Source organism: Cynara cardunculus, assembly GCF_001531365.2.
Source record: "Cynara cardunculus var. scolymus isolate 2C chromosome LG 13, CcrdV1, whole genome shotgun sequence".
Lineage (NCBI taxonomy): Eukaryota > Viridiplantae > Streptophyta > Magnoliopsida > Asterales > Asteraceae > Cynara > Cynara cardunculus.
In genome coordinates this window covers 33,270,308-33,286,568 of record NC_037540.1, presented here as the reverse complement: position 1 = coordinate 33,286,568, position 16,261 = coordinate 33,270,308, and the positions used below count along the sequence as shown (strand labels likewise).

At 38.2% G+C, this 16,261-nt stretch overlaps 1 protein-coding gene across 2 annotated transcripts in view; it reads left to right on the top strand.

Annotated features, from left to right (window-relative positions):
• Positions 1 to 945: 945 nt before the first annotated feature.
• Positions 946 to 16,261, top strand: part of LOC112524442 — a 32,336-nt gene continuing 17,020 nt past the window's right edge. For both annotated transcript variants that reach the window (XM_025134257.1, XM_025134258.1), the window contains exons 1-2: positions 946 to 1,196; positions 5,930 to 6,077. In XM_025134257.1, coding sequence (XP_024990025.1) covers positions 1,139 to 1,196; positions 5,930 to 6,077 — 206 coding nt within the window. In that variant the 5' untranslated portion in view covers positions 946 to 1,138. The remainder of the gene's footprint in view (positions 1,197 to 5,929; positions 6,078 to 16,261) is intronic.

Genomic DNA, 16,261 nt, shown 5'->3' with positions numbered 1-16,261 from the left:
CAACAGATAGTCCAAACAAAAATGATTGTTCCAATTTTATTGAGAGATTTCATTCCAATTCCTACCAATCAAACGTCTGGTCAAATTCCATTCAAATTTCTTCAAAGTCAAATTCCTTTGATGTATTTCAATTCCACCAAATTCCATTATGTGAACCAAACACCCCCTTATTGTTTCATGTGTGTAACGACATTAGAATGAGACAATAATGAGATCAAACCAAAATAAGTGGAACAAAACTCATGAAAACATGATAAAAGTTAATAATTACTAATGTATGAGAAGGTTCAAATAAGAAAAAATTAAAAGTTTGAGAAATGATTCATATATAATCATCGGTAAACTAAAAAATCTAAATATTCACATATGAAATGTCTATATATACCTTTTCCTTACTGATTGTTCAAATATAAAGATACAAATGTAAAATCATATTTATTTTTACCAATAATTTACGAAAATACAATTGCTTTTTATATTGTCAATCTTTCTCCTAATCTTATTTGGAGTTAAGCCCTAACTTGGCCCGCGTACCTAACTCTAATAAGTTTATAAAAATACAATCAAAATTAAGAAGTTGTTTGAGATTGTTTATTTAAAATGTTTATTAACTTATTTTGGTATGGTAAATAAGGAGTATTTAGTGTTTGAATAGAAAAAAAAATACTTATACCGGTTTAGCACCGGTAACAAAGAATTTTTATAAGTTACTCCCTTTTGATTTATTAACTTATTCTGATATAATGCCGGTAATAAAAACTTTTTACATGTAGTAATCCAAACAATTTATTACCCCTTATTAAGTTTCGGTACCACCATAAATTAATCCAAACACATTCTTATAAAACTTCTTAATAACATCACATAAATTGATTACCACTTTTAAAAATACAAAGTTGTAAAAACAATCCCTTAACACCCCCTAAATTTCTTTTCCTCGTAAAAACACATCAACCAAAATACTGGTCCCAAACCAAAAACCTTAAACCTTAAACCTTTCTCTTCGGTCTGTTTCACTCGGCAGAGTATGTTCTTCCATGGAGTAGATGCAACTACTCGTGTACTATACATGTTTTCATATGTGCAATGCTGTTGAGTTTCAAATTCTGTGGTCGTAGCGTATCCTCCTGCGTTCTTGATGCCGATCGTTAAAGGGTTCCGACGTTTTCAGTCAAATATTGTTTTTTCCAGAACTGGTTTGCTTCTTTTAACTTATCTTGAAACCTTTCTGATTTGTCTTTCTGCTGTTTCGTTTTTGTGTGATTCTTGATCTGGCAGGATCATTTCCCATGTTGTATCAACCTATTCATTGACTTCAGCCCAAATTTAAAAACCATTTGCACCACTGATGATATCTTGTTATTTGTTGACTTAGTTAATGCTTGTATGGTTTGATTTGTGTTCAGCAACTATTGTTTATTGGTATATTGGAAGTTTTATACAAGTTTGAAATGGCATTTTTGTTTACTAAAGCTTTCTCGAGTATAAACTATTAGACAAGAACTTTAGGTCTGGAATCTGTAGGGTTTGATTTTTGTTTGTAAGTTCAAGCTGTTTCCATATTCATTTCAATAGCACAATTAACTACTAGGCACACGAATTCAAGTGTGGTAAAACTAGGTATAGGAGAAGCTTATATAGTAGCATGCTAAAAGAGGTGGTGATCATAGTGGGATGGTGGCGGTATTGCATTTATTATTAGCTTTGTATAATGTGCCTAGGCAGGAATGATTAGCATTTGGAACCACAGTACATGGCTTTAGCTTTTAGAAAGAACAATAGTAGTTGTAGAAATCCCAAAAATGACGGTATACTTCAAAAAGTTGAAACAATTTTGCCTCATATTTGCAACCACAATTTTTTAAAGCTAAAGCCAAGTACAACAGTTATAAATGTTCAGATTTTTGAAGTATAATGTTCTTTCTGGACTTCTGCAATCACATTATTTTTTTGAAAGCTAAATCCAAGTATAATAGTCAGAAATGTTGATTTCTTGCTTAGGATGTCGATTGTAGATAAATTATGACCGGGAGGTCTTTACATGCCATGTTTGTGCTCTCTAAATATGCGTTACCTTGAAGTTAACAGTCTGACTGTGAGGATGACGTGGGTTCATCTAAAATTGATAATGCTATCAATCGTGGTCCATTACCATGTCATTTTTTAGGAGCATGCATATTATCTTGAGATGACTGTCTATCCACTTTAGACTACATGGATTGGTTTTCGTCATTACATTATGCCTACCAAATCTTATCTTTATTTTAAACACATCAATACTCTTAACAACCAATCCTCATGTTCATGCATACAATAAGAGAATGACCTATGACATCCTTTAGGGTACCCCTGGTGCATCTGGGCCTCTTTGTTTTTTAAGGGTTGTGGAGGGGATCATGTCGGTTATTAAGTGAATTGATGCAGAAGGCTTGTAGCTGTCAAGTTCCTTATCTAGAAAGAATTTCAAATTAAGATCTAGGGAATCTCAAGTATCTAAAGAGGTGGCCTGATGAAGGCATGGCATCATCCTGTGTAAGATAAAGTATGTTACTGATATCTCTATAGAGGTGGGGATGGTTGACAGTCGAGTATCTCATTTACCTATGATTCACAATGTCAAGCTTTATTGAGATGATCTTGAGTTATCTAGAGAAGATTGCTAGGAAAGGTGAACTATCTGATAGTCACATAATAGGATATTGCATGTTTAGTGAGCGTGGTTAGTCAATTCATGTATTCCTCTTGCACACCTCACTTGAATGTTGTGTTAATTGTTAAATGTTCTAAGGTATCCCAAGGGTGCTTTTGGAAAGGTCTTCTCTATAATAGTGAAGTACATATATGGGTTATTGGATATTTTGATTGTAGCCATGCATGATGTCCATATTATAGGAGGTCCATTGTAAGGTATAGTGTTGGCATTGGCAGAAATCTTATCTTGTGGAAATAGTAGGACATAGGATGTGGTTTCCCCTAATGCTGAGTTTGAGTATAAGACATGGAGTTGACACATGAGTCAGAAATTTCTTTAATTGTTTTAAGGAAATGTATAGTGATAACATAATGCAGAAACCATATTGATGTTGACTGCCACTTTTTTCATGAGAAGGTGGTTGCTACATCTAATGAGGCTCATCTATGGCTCCTTTGGGCTCACTCAGGCTTCACAAAGCAATCGGAGGATGCCAAGTTAGTTTTATATGTCATAAGGTGTGCATGTTTGACATATATGTTCGAACTTGAGGAGAGAATAGGCAATCCATCTGTTGGATTTTGATCGAGTCCTTTATCCTTTTCTTCATGTTATCTATTTGCTCATGATGTGCCACATATGAAGGGATTCTCCGATTTAGTTTATCCCTTGTTCGTTTCTTCATGTTTATGTCTTATCCTTTAATTATGTTTATCTATTTGTGTACTGGCTCATGATGCGCCATATATGAAAGGATTTCTCTGATTAATAATAGATACACCTTTTTTAGTATTCATTTATTTTAGATTGCATACATGCACTATTGCATTTGATTTTTGCTATAGACTTTCACTTATATGGTTTTAAGTCGATATTCCGTCGATATATCTTGCTTTCTTCAATCAATCATGTGTAGGCTTCGGCGCGAAAGCAAACTTTATTTGCTTGCCATATCTTCACACAACTTTTTTCTTCACCGAAGTGAATGTTCTAAATAGCTCTTCAAGTGATTGTATATCATGAAAGAAGCTAAGAGTATTAGTGGAAACCAAATGTTTCAAGTAGGAATCACTTAACAAGGTATTGTTTTAAGATGATTTCAGACCTGAGTTGTGCATTTCCACATGTATCTTAAAGAACTGAGGTTCTGTGTGGAAAACAATTCTGGTTTATCTGTATAAAGAGAACACCAAAAATTGCAAAAAGTTGACTTTAGGTTTACTGCATACTAATATGCTGGCATGCGCCAAAGCCAGCGTATAAGCATGGTTTTAAGAAGTGTGAGAGGCGTGCCTCAAGGCTAGGGGGCCCAAAACTGTATATGAGATGTCACTTCTCCAGGTTGGGGTAGGTTGCCTTGGTTGATTGAGGTGGGACAAAGCTTCGGGGTGGTGAGACAGTAGTGAGGCGGACGCTCCTGTTGACTGCACTGATTTGTGCAAACCAAGTCTCCCACCATCCCTCTTTGTCTATATTCTTATTTATTGGAGTCACCCACCGTCCCACTTCCTACATTTTATTACTTATTGGAGTTTTCCACTGTCTCACTTTCTATATTCTTCTTGTAACCAGTAAAAGTGTATGTATATGTAATATTTATGTACTTTGTGTGTATTGTTTTCTGCATCGTGTCTGGTGTATTGTGTATATATATTATTTAGTGTTATATTCACTTTTATTTATTTTCCATGTATATATACATATTAATTAGTGTGTATATATATATATATATATATATATTATTTTCAATTTTTTATATTTTCCGCCTCGAGAGTTGCACCTCGGACTGCCTCGAGGTTTCCGTACTTTAAGACCTTGCGGATAAGTACACTGTAAAGGGCTTGTCAATTAACGACTGCCATTTATATACACAGTGGACAGATTGTGTTCCAGCGTACTTGGGTTCTTAAACAGAAAGTCATATATATATATATATATATATCTTGTACACACATACAAACACGTATATACACAAGGAATGGGGTATGTATATGCTATATATATATATATATATCTTGTACACACATACAAACACGTATATACACAAGGAATGGGGTATGTATATGCTAGCCTGGTCCAGTGGCTAAAACAGATCTAAATGTTAATTATTTGATGGGTCTGAAAGAGCAATTTCTGGCTGTGAATTTCGAATACACAACTGGTACCTACTTTCAAGTGTTCTCCAACAGGTATTATTAGTATTTAAAAGGTAGAGTGTCTAGAAACTCACCCTTAAAACTGCTCTTAGAATTGAAAAGTCGTCACCTTTATAGCAAGTCACAACTAACACTATTTACTTGATTTCAGTTTTCATTTCAAATGCAATGATTTTATGAGTAATGATCTTCTCTCTTCACTGCTCATGTTTGTTTCAGTTGTCAAAAAAGTGAGTTTTGTGTTAGTACTTAACACAAATTCATATGGTAACTTAGTTGTATCCTTGGAGTATTATTTGTCCATAATGCACGATAATACAAATTTGTATTAGGGGACATATAAAGCATTAAACTTGAGAACAACATTCCTTAACATGCCTCTAAGTCTTCAAGCTTTCTTTGTGACTCCTATCCTACCATAGAATATCATCCTCATGGAAGTTTTTGTGATGCCTATGATAGTTGACATGTCGGTAACTAGATACATTCTATGTGAAATTCAGCTGTAGAAATAGTTATTACTGTGTGGTAGAAGGTGACTCATAGATGGCATATAAAAGATTTGGCAAATTGGAACTGTGAAACACCATGTATGTCGTGTAAGGTGTGAAGTGTTATATGCCATGGAAGGTGTGAAGTGTTGTATGCCATGGAGGTGTGAAGTGTTACTTAAGGGATCTTTATTTAGTTGCATGCTATAATTTCTTGTTTTCCACCATTTTTTCATCTATTGATTAAGTTTTCACCAATACTTTTACCTTCTTCGAGATTTGCTGCATGTCATCTTGCTGTTTTCTTGATGCTATTTGACAAGGGCATGCATTACTATATGTTTATATGTCAAACGAGTTCTCATTTAGAAGCTTTTATTCTCATATAAATTCTCCCAAGGTTCCTGGATACTGTCTTAGAATTCGTTGGTTTTGAAGCCATAATTGTTTTGTACATTAATCTCTGCTTGCTACCTGATTTACACCCTTGATAGCATTGCATAATGCATGCATCATTATTTTGTGAAACAATCATTGTTTTTCCTCGTTCTACTTAAAAATTGTGATGATTGAATGTGGACACGTGCCAGTTGTTACTGAGATATCCAATCTGGTGCCTGGGTCAAATGTTCAGCAGTCTGGAAGGTCTTCTGTTGCTCCCTTTACTTCTAAGAGACCAATTAAAAAGAAGGTAACTAGTGCTGATCGAAAGGCGATGCTGGAATCCTTTGTGAGCAAGTACGTATCTTTTGACTTACCGTCATTTTCTTAAGTTGGCAATTTTCTATTCTGCTCAAGAAATCAGTATACAAAGTTTTCAATGCTCTTGGGAGGTCATTGGAGGCACTGGCTTGAGCAAAGCTGCTTGTTGCACCGTAAAAATTAAATGAACTTTTATCAACTTGAGTATGGGCCATGACAAAGAGACTTGTTCACAGATGCGTCACCATGCTTCTCAATGCCTTTTGACAGGCTCCCTTCTTTAGTTGATGCTTTGCCGATCAAGCTGTATTAAGCAGGCATTACTACCACTGAGATATAATCATCAGGCAGAAACAAAACTACTGTTACTTGATCATCTAACTAGCCTTTGTAGAAAATTTTAAACAAAAGGTTCCATAGTAGGGGATCATTTGCTTCCTAAGTTTTTTTTGATTAACATAGAGATTTTAAATGTCTGTGCCTGAGATAACTTCACGGTTTCTTTTTCTACCCATTCAGTGATTATCGAAACTTCAAGTATGAAGGCATCAAAGAGTTTGAACTCCTAGGCCAGACCTGCTGTAGGGCATAACACTCTGAATGGTGTTTGTGATTTTTAGGCCTAGGCGAAGCAATCTATTTCAGTATTATTAGCTGATTACGTATCCACTCTTCCTCAGAAGCTCTCATCCAAAGTTGATATGTTAATGTTCCCTTTGTTTTATGGTGTTTTACCGACTTTGAGATAATTTAGTGCATGTGATGTAGGCAATAATAAAAAATGGTTCCTTCTATCCATCTCGTAATTTGTTATCGGGAAATGCAAAATATGATGAAAATTTCATGTGGCAAATCATGAAACAGTTTGGTATGCACGCTATGAGCAAGTCTTATTTGGATATATGTTTTGAGAGCAAATGCAGGGAGAGGAAACTAAAGTAAAGACATACATGTATATTGAGTATTTGTGATTCTTTTAACAGTTCTTGTCGCCAACTTTTAAATATTGAAATGAAATGCTGCAGCAAGTCAATCTAATACATTAGCATCAGTCTTCATTAAATGAAGTTAAAACGGCAAGGGTTAATATACAAGGATGGATTTTCTACCCATTAGATCACCCATTGGGGTTAGTAGATGGTTCAAAGTTATGTGTTGGGCCTTCCTAGATGAACTAGGTCCAATGTGGTTGATGAGAATCCTAATATTTTAGCCCAACATGTCCCAAGCCCAAGAGTGCTTGAAGACTACTCCAGAAGGGCCAAAAGGGTAAATCAGGAAAGTGGCTAATATTTTTGTTAGAGGAACGAGAAGAGAATAAAGGGAGTGTGGAGTAAGTGCATGGGGGTACGGAGAATTATCTTATTTGATTGGCTCTTAGCTTGGTAGCTTAGAGAGAGGGATTTTCCTTGGATTACTAGTGGCTGTTTTCTTTTCTTTTTTGCAAATTCAATCAAACCTTCCTTCGTCCATTTCTCTATCAGTTAAATTGTTTCAATTCTATTACCTCATCTCTATCATTGATCCGACCTGCCACGACCTGCCGCTTCTTTCATCATGGTTCAACCCACAATAGAAACACGTTCTCAAACTGCTCTTTTGGATCAACACAACGAGCATATCACTAAACTTCAGTCTGATATCCTCGAAATCAAGGCAACAATGGATTCTGAACGTATTGAATCGGCGGAATTCCTTAAAGTTATGCTGGGCTGGGTGAAGCAACAGGAGAAAAAACCGATTTTGGACACTGGTATGGATTTCACCTCTCCACCTTTCACCCTGAATGGTATGGATTTCGTGAGTTTCACGAAGGGGAACACCATACAATCAAGATTTGGAGGAGGATCCCAGGATGGACTACGTTGGGCTGTGAAGAAGATCAAATTACCGGAGTTCTGCGGATTCGATCCTCAGGGGTGGATTCAAAAAGCTAACCTCTACTTCGAAATTAATGGTACTCCTCCTAACTTACGTATTCGATTGGCACTATTAAGTATGACCGGTGTAGCCTAACACTGGTTCACGATCGTTAATCAGATTTATGATTCGATTTCGTGGGAACAATTTCACGCTGAGTTGCTCCAACGTTTTAGTGGTTTGGAAATTCAGAATCCATATAAACAATTATCAACGATCAAACAAGGGGCATCAGGTTATGATTATATCGATGACTTTGAGTATTTGTTATCGTTGGTTCCCAAACTACCGGAATCACAGTCGTTAGGGTATTTTATTGCTGGATTGAAGGATGAGGTCAAGCGTTGGGTTCGATTACATCGTCCTCAATTACGATTAGATGCTATGTATCTAGCAAAGGATATCGAAGGAATGCTTCATCCTTCGTTGACGAATCTATCTCTATCCCGATTTCGTTATCAACATGGGTCTAGGACTGGATTCTCAAAAGAAATTAGGCCCAATTTAGGGGGTCTTTTGGACCAAATCAGGCCCAATTTGTTTGCCTCGTCCAACAAAAACCCTGCTATGGGGCGATCGGAGAGCAATTGCTCCTCTTCTCTTCCGCGTACTCAGGGTACGACTTCGACCGAGTTTGATCAGTTGTTTAATTGAAATCGGGGCTTCAAATCTCTCACACGAACAGAGTGGGAGGATCGTAAGAAGAAGGGGTTGTGTTTTCGATGTTTGGGCGAGCGCATAAGTTCCCGAGGGTCAGCTTTGCGTCTTGTTGTAGAGCGATGATGATTCAGGCGACGAGGATGGGTTGATTACCAACCTCGAAGCTGACGTAAATTTGGCATCCCCACCCGAGGGTGCAAATTTCGCAAGTTTGTGTTTGGCACTTGAATTTCTCGGGGCTTCGGTTGAGTATGCTTCAGGGGGTAACCCTTAAATCGAGGGCGCCATAGCGGATATTCCAATACTCATTTTGGTTGATAGTGGGGCTACCTACAACTTCATCTCTCGAAAGTTAGTAAAGTCTCTTGGACTGTCCGTGGAGTTTTTTGCCAGAACCAATATTCAGGTGGGGGATGGCCATCGAATTCATGTCAATCTGCGATGCCCACTACTGAAAATTAGAGTGGGACCGTGTGAGTTTGTAATAGCAGCCTTGGTTTTTGACATGGGGCATTTGGATTTGGTTCTCGGCGTAGAATAGTTAAAAACCTTGGGGGATGTGATCCATAATTGAGAAAGATCGTTGATGAGGTTTGTTTTTCAACGCGTTGCGGTTCTTCTCCAAGGATTGACTAGGTCGGAACGTTCCTAAGCTTCCTTGCAATCGTGGTTGCCCTTACCGACCCTGAAGGCTGCATCATGTTCAACTATAGCCCCTGTCAAAGAAGAGTTTACTTCAATACAACACCGACAATTATACGTCTTAATTGAACGATTTAGTGAAGTATTTCGTGAACCGTCGGGGCTGCCTCCTTCACGGCCACACGATCATTCCATTTCCTTGGTTTCCCCACACGAACCTATATGTGACCTTATAGATGTCCCCATATTTAGAAATCTGAGATCAAAAGACAAGTTTAAGAGCTATTAAAATTGGGAATGATTTGGCCGAGTAAGAATTCTTTTTCGAGTCCCGTCATCCTTGTCTGCAAGAAGGATAACTCTTGGATACGTGTCTTGATTATAGAACCCTTAACAAGGCGACTATTTCGGATAAATTCCCAATACCAGCGGTTGAGGAACTAATTGATGAGCTTAAGGGAGTCTAATTCTTTTCCAAATTGGATTTGGAATCCGGCTACAATCAAATCCGAATGGAGCCGACAAGTATTGAGAAGACGGCCTTCCGAACGCATGACGGCCACTATGAATATCTTGTGATGCCCTTTGGGCTCTCAAATGTCCCGACAACCTTTCAAGCGGTTATGAACAAAGTCTTTAGACCATTATTACAAAAAATGATAGTGGTTTTTTTTATGACATACTCATTTACAGTCCCTCGTGGAGTCAACATATGGTGGATTTAGAAATTGCCTTGAAAATCTTATGGGAAAACCATTTTGTGGCCAATCGAAAGAAATGTTCATTTGGCCAAACTTCGGTAGAATACTTGGGCCACATCATTAATGGCTAAGTTGTAGCTATGGATCCTAAAAAAATCGAAGTGGTTTTGGATTGGCCGGTCCCAAGACATTAAAGGGTTACGGGGATTCTTGGGTCTCACCAGCTATTATCGGAAATTCATAAGGCACTACGGAAGTATTGCGAGGCCACTCACAGATTTGACAAAGAAGGATGCATTTGGATGGAGTGATGAAGCGCAACAGGCTTTTGTTTCTTTAAAGGAAGCAATGGTGACTGCACCTCTGTTGGCTCTGCCGGACTTCCAATTACCATTTGTGGTTGAGTGTGATGCATCTGGAAGCAGAATAGGAGCCGTCTTAATGCAACAAAACAGGCCGTTGGCTTATTTCAACAAGGCTCTTAACGATCTAAATTTGGCGAAATCGGCATATGAAAGAGAAATAATGGCGTTGGTATTAGTTCAACATTGGCGATCATATTTGTTGGGAACACGATTCGTGATCTACACAGATCAAAAGAGCCTTAAATATCTTTTACAACAAAGAATTACGACACCGGATCAACAAAATTGGGTGGCCAAGTTATTGAGGTACAATTTTAACATTTGTTGTAAGTCGGGCCGCGAAAATCGAGCGGCGGATGCTTTATTGCGAAAAGCCGCTGATTGGGAACTTAATACTGTGGTGTCGACACCAATTTGGTTACAAGGATCGCAGCTTTTGGACGAAATCCGTGCGGACACGGGAATTCAGAATTGTTGGTGGAGTGTGAGACTGACCACTCGCGACATCCGGGTTTTTCCGTTTGTCATAGCGTTCTATACTACAAAGACCTTTTGGTGATCCCTTGTAACTCAAAGTTCATTCCCATGTTGTTGAATGAGTTTCATCAATCCACTTCGGGTGGACATTCAGGGTACTATCGCACTTACCGTCGTTTGGCAACCAACATTTTATTGGCCCGGTATGATTGCTGTGTTTCCAAGATTTTGTTATGGCGTGTGAAGTGTGCCAACAATGTAAAACAAGTTCAATAGCCCCCGAAGGTCTTCTTCAACCCTTATCCATTCCTAGTGCGACTTGGGAAGACATTTCTATTGATTTCATTGTAGGGTTGCCCAAATCTCGGGGTTTTGATGCGATTCTGGTGGTAGTAGACAGGCTGTCTAAATACAACCACTTCTTGTTATTAAAACACCCTTATACGGCTAAATCGGTGGCTGAAGTGTTCGTGTGTGAAGTGATTCGCCATCATGGTATTTCGAAATCGATTGCAAGTGATCGGGACCCTTTGTTCCTTGGTTTGTTTTGGCAGGAAATCTTTCGACACAAGGGACTAAATTGAATATGAGTTCCGCCTACCATCCAGAATCTGATGGCCAAACGAAAGTCATAAATCGTTGCTTGAAGACTTATTTAAGATGTTTAGCTGTTGATCAGCCACGCTCTTGGTCAATTTGGATTCCATGGGCGGAATTTTGGTACAATTCGACATTTCATGGGTCAACTGGGAAGTCCCCATTCGAGGTGATGTACAGTCGCAAACCACCCACAGTGTTACAATTTGTTCCAGGTGAGATTCGCGTTCAAGCTGTGGTAGAAGAGCTTCAAGATCGTGATGAAGCTTTGAAGCAACTCGAACAACATTTGTCTAATGCTCAATCGGTGATGAAGGAACAAGCGGACAGAAAGAGAAGGGATGTGAAATTCCAAACGGGGGAGTGGGTTTACGTTAAACTGAAACCATATAGACAAATGTCAGTGGCTCACCGTCTTCATCAAAAGTTATGCGGCGCGATTTTTGGTCCATTCAAGGTACTAGAAAGGATTGAGCTTGTGGCTTATAATCTGGAACCGCCACTGTCGTAAAAATACACCCGTATTTCATGTGTCTTTGTTGAAGCAGGCTGTTCGAACGCCTACAGAAACAGTGTTACCTCCTGAGTTGGAGATAGGGATAACCGATATGTTAGTTCCAACAACTGTTTTGGCTTCATGTATGATTACGGAGCATAATGAGCAAGTTCGTCAATGGCTGATCCATTGGAAGGGTTGTCCAGTAGAGGAGGTGTAACAACCCAAGAAAGTACTAATAACTAATAATCAAAAACCATGCTATAGCATACATTAGGTTCCCATATTTACAAACATTTAAGTACTGTTTATATATTAGAACAAAGTCTGAACCCAAGAATTCATCATAACAAAAATTTTCTTCCACGACTCAGTTACGTCTTCCCTTTGCCTTTATCCTTCAACGTTGGATGACGTACAAAATAAATTGTTACAATAACTGTGGGTTAGACCAGAAGGTCTAGTAAATGAATTCCCTCCTGTAAATCAAATCTGTCATAATACTTTAATAAAGTTCAAACCTAATTTTAAATGATATAATTATCAAACATCTCGCGCGGTTACACCGCCAACTATCGCGGTTACACCGCCATTTCTCGTCATTTATTTAATAAACAGGTTTATTGGTTAAAGTTTGAAACATCCTGATCCGGGCACACACTGAGCTATACTAAGCGATAAACATCCTCATCCGGATACCACCCTGAGCAATGAATACGCATATCCGGACAACACTTGAGCGATGAGGGTCCAATCCAGACAACACATTGGGCGATGAGGGTCCAATCCAGACAATACTATGAGCGTTGAAGGAACTTTAACGGACATGGCTTTGTGCGATGAAAATTAGTAANCAGACAATACTATGAGCGTTGAAGGAACTTTAACGGACATGGCTTTGTGCGATGAAAATTAGTAACAGTCTTGGTAAAATGTTAGTTTGATACCAATATATCATCATGAATCTAGTAATTTATATGAAGCATAATAACTCATATATGTCAAAACTATGTAAAAACTCACCTTTTTCGGAGACCTTAATGAATGCTCTGCTTCCTCCTCTTTGTTAAACAACACACTTGCCAAAGTTTTTTCCCCAAAACCTTTTTTAGTACCCTTTTACTTACTATATATAGTAAATTTAATAAAAGCACGAGGGGTTTAAGGCGGTGCATGTCCATGCACCCTCCCCCTCACAATCTTATTTGACCAAATTTCCAAATCACTAGGAGGACACATAAAATACCTCTTAAGTCCCCTAACTTTCAGCAACTTAAAAGATTTTACCCTTAAATCCATTGATATAAAATCTGAAATTTGAGTAGCTCATAAATCGAAACCGAACATTACGGTATCCTCCCCTTAGAAGAATTCCGTCGCGGAATTCCATTAAACAAACAAATGAGGATATTTTAATCTCATCTCAGATTCGGGTTCCCAAGTGGCTTCTGGCCCGTTATGATAACGCCACTGAACTTTTACTAATTTAATCTCTTTATTTCTCAACGCTTTTACTTTGAAATCTGTAATGGCTTCAGGGGTCTCTTCAAAGCACAACTTTTCATCAATTTTGATTTCTTGTAGTGACATAGCTATTTTTGGGTTTGCTAGACACTTCCTTAGATTTGATACATGAAAAGTATTATGAATACCACTTAACTCTATAAGAAGCTCTAGTTTGTATGCTACTTCTCCAACCCGTTCAAGGATATGAAACAGTCCAATATACCTTGGGCTCCACTTACCTTTATTTCCAAAATGAATAACTCCTTTCTAGGGTAATACTTTCAACATAACTTTATCACCAATTTGAAACTCAATCGGCTTACAACGTTTATCAGCGTAACTTTTCTGCCGATCCTGGGCTACTTTCATTCGTTCACGAATCTGGTTAATTTTATCCGTCGTCAGCTAAACTATATCAGGTCAACTGTTTCTCACCTACTTCGTTCCAACACAACGATGTTCGACATTTTCGTCCATACAATACTTCAAAAAGTGTCGCCTGAATACTCGAGTGATAACTGTTATTGTAGGCGAACTCAATTAAAGGTAACTGGTTATCCCACGATCCTCCAAAGTCAATAACACATGCCCGAAGCATGTCTTCGAGTGTCTGGATCGTTCGTTCACTTTGTCCATCGGTCTGTGGATGATTAGCCATACTCAACCTTATTTACGAACCCATTTCTCTTTGGAAACTCTTCCAAAACCTAGACGTGAACCGACTATCTCGATCAGAAATAAATGACAACCGGACACCCTGACGTGTTACCACTTCATCAATATACAATTTCGCTAGTTGGTCCATAAAATACGATTCTTTCATCGGTAAGAAATGAAGAGACTTAGATAATCGATCCATAACAACCCATATAGCATCAAAATCTTTCGGTGTTCTAGGTAGTTTGGTTATGAAATCCACAGTGAAGTGATCCAATTTCCAAATCGGAATTTCTAACGACTAACTTACCGTAGGGTTGTTGATGCTCTATTTTCACTTGCATGCAAGTAATACACAGATCAACATGATCGCTATATCCTTCTTCATTCCCGGCCACCAATAGAATTGTTTCATATCTCTATATATTTTATTCGTACCCGGGTGAATAGAAAAGCGAGATTTGTGAGCTTCACTCAAAATTCTTTCTCTGAGATTACCATAACACGGTACCCAGACTCTGTTCTGGAAACACAACAATTCTCGGTTGTCTTTTACTAACTCGGTCAACAATCCACCAAGTCGCTCTTGCTTAATCTTGTCTTCTTTCATAACTTTACCTTGAGATCTTTGCAATTCTTCGTGAATGCTCGACAATAATTCAGTTTTTAATAAAGCTTTAGTCGTGCCGCTCTTTTCTTTACGGCTTAACGCGTCAGCTACCACATTAGCCTTGCCTGGATGATACAAGATCTCACAATCATAAGCATTAATCAGTTCCAACCATCGTCTTTGGCTCATATTCAATTCTCTCTGATGGAACAAATGCTGCAAACTTTTATGATCAGTAAAACTTTGGCACTTGGTCCCATATAAGTAATGTCTCCAGATTTTCAAAGCAAAGACTATGGCCGCCAGCTCCATGTCATGGGTAAGATATTGTTTTTCATGATTCTTTAACTGCCTTGTGGCGTAAGCGATAAACTTTCCATGTTGCATCAACACGCAACCCAAACCCAGTTTCCAGGCATCACTATAAACTACAAAATCTTCCGTACCATAAGATAAGGTTAGAATTGGCACGCTACACAGCTTATCTTTCAACATTTGGAAAGCTTCTGCTTGTATCTCTTTCCATTCAAATTTCACATTCTTCAACGTCAGTCCGGTTAATGGTGTAGCAATACGAGAAAAATCTTGTATAAACTTTCGATAATAACCTGCCAACCCAAGAAAACTCGGATCGTAAGTCAATCTTTGAGAAGTAACTGGCCCCAATCAATTGATTAAATAAATCATCCATTCTTGGGAGTGGATACTTGTTCTTGATTGTCAACTTATTTAACTCACGGCAATCGATACACATTCTCATCGATCCGTCTTTCTTCTTTATAAACAATACCGGTGCACCCCAAGGAGATGTACTTGGTCGCATAAAGCCTTTATCGAACAATTCTTTCAGCTGTGCATTAACTCCAATTCAGACGGAGCTATACGGTCCACGAGCAACTGGCGCAACCCCACATAACAACTCGATCTGAAATTCTATTGATTGATCAGGAGGTAAACTTGATAAATCTTCCGGAAACGCTTCTGAAAATTCACTTACAACGAGAATATTCTCTATCTTATTTTTTCTTTATTTATATCAATCACATAAGCTAGAAAACTGACACACCCTTTCTGGAGATACCTCCGAGCCTTTAAGACGGAAATAAGGCTGGAATAACGATCTCATCAATAGCCATAGATTATAACCGGTCCCTTCCTCGGTAAATCTATATGAATCATTTTCTTATTACGTATTATATTGGCTTGGTTTTTAGCCAACCAATCCATACCCACAATTATATCAAATTCTCTTAACGGCATAGGAAGAAGTTGAATGGGTACCTCACACCCCTCTACTGATATAGAACAATCATAAAAACATCCTTAATCAAGAATTTACTATCATTTGCTGTTTCTACCATCAAAACATTATCTAATACCTTAGACTTTAAACACGTGCATCCAACAAATGAAGGCGAGACAAAAGAACGATTTGCACCGGAATCAAATAAGACTTTGGCACATACTGAATTAACAAAGAATGTACCTGTCACCACTTTAGGGTTTTCTTCAGCTTCGCCTCTCGTCATCTGAAAGGCTCGTCCCCTTGTCACTGCCTCTCCACGTCTTACTTCTCCATGACCGCCCGA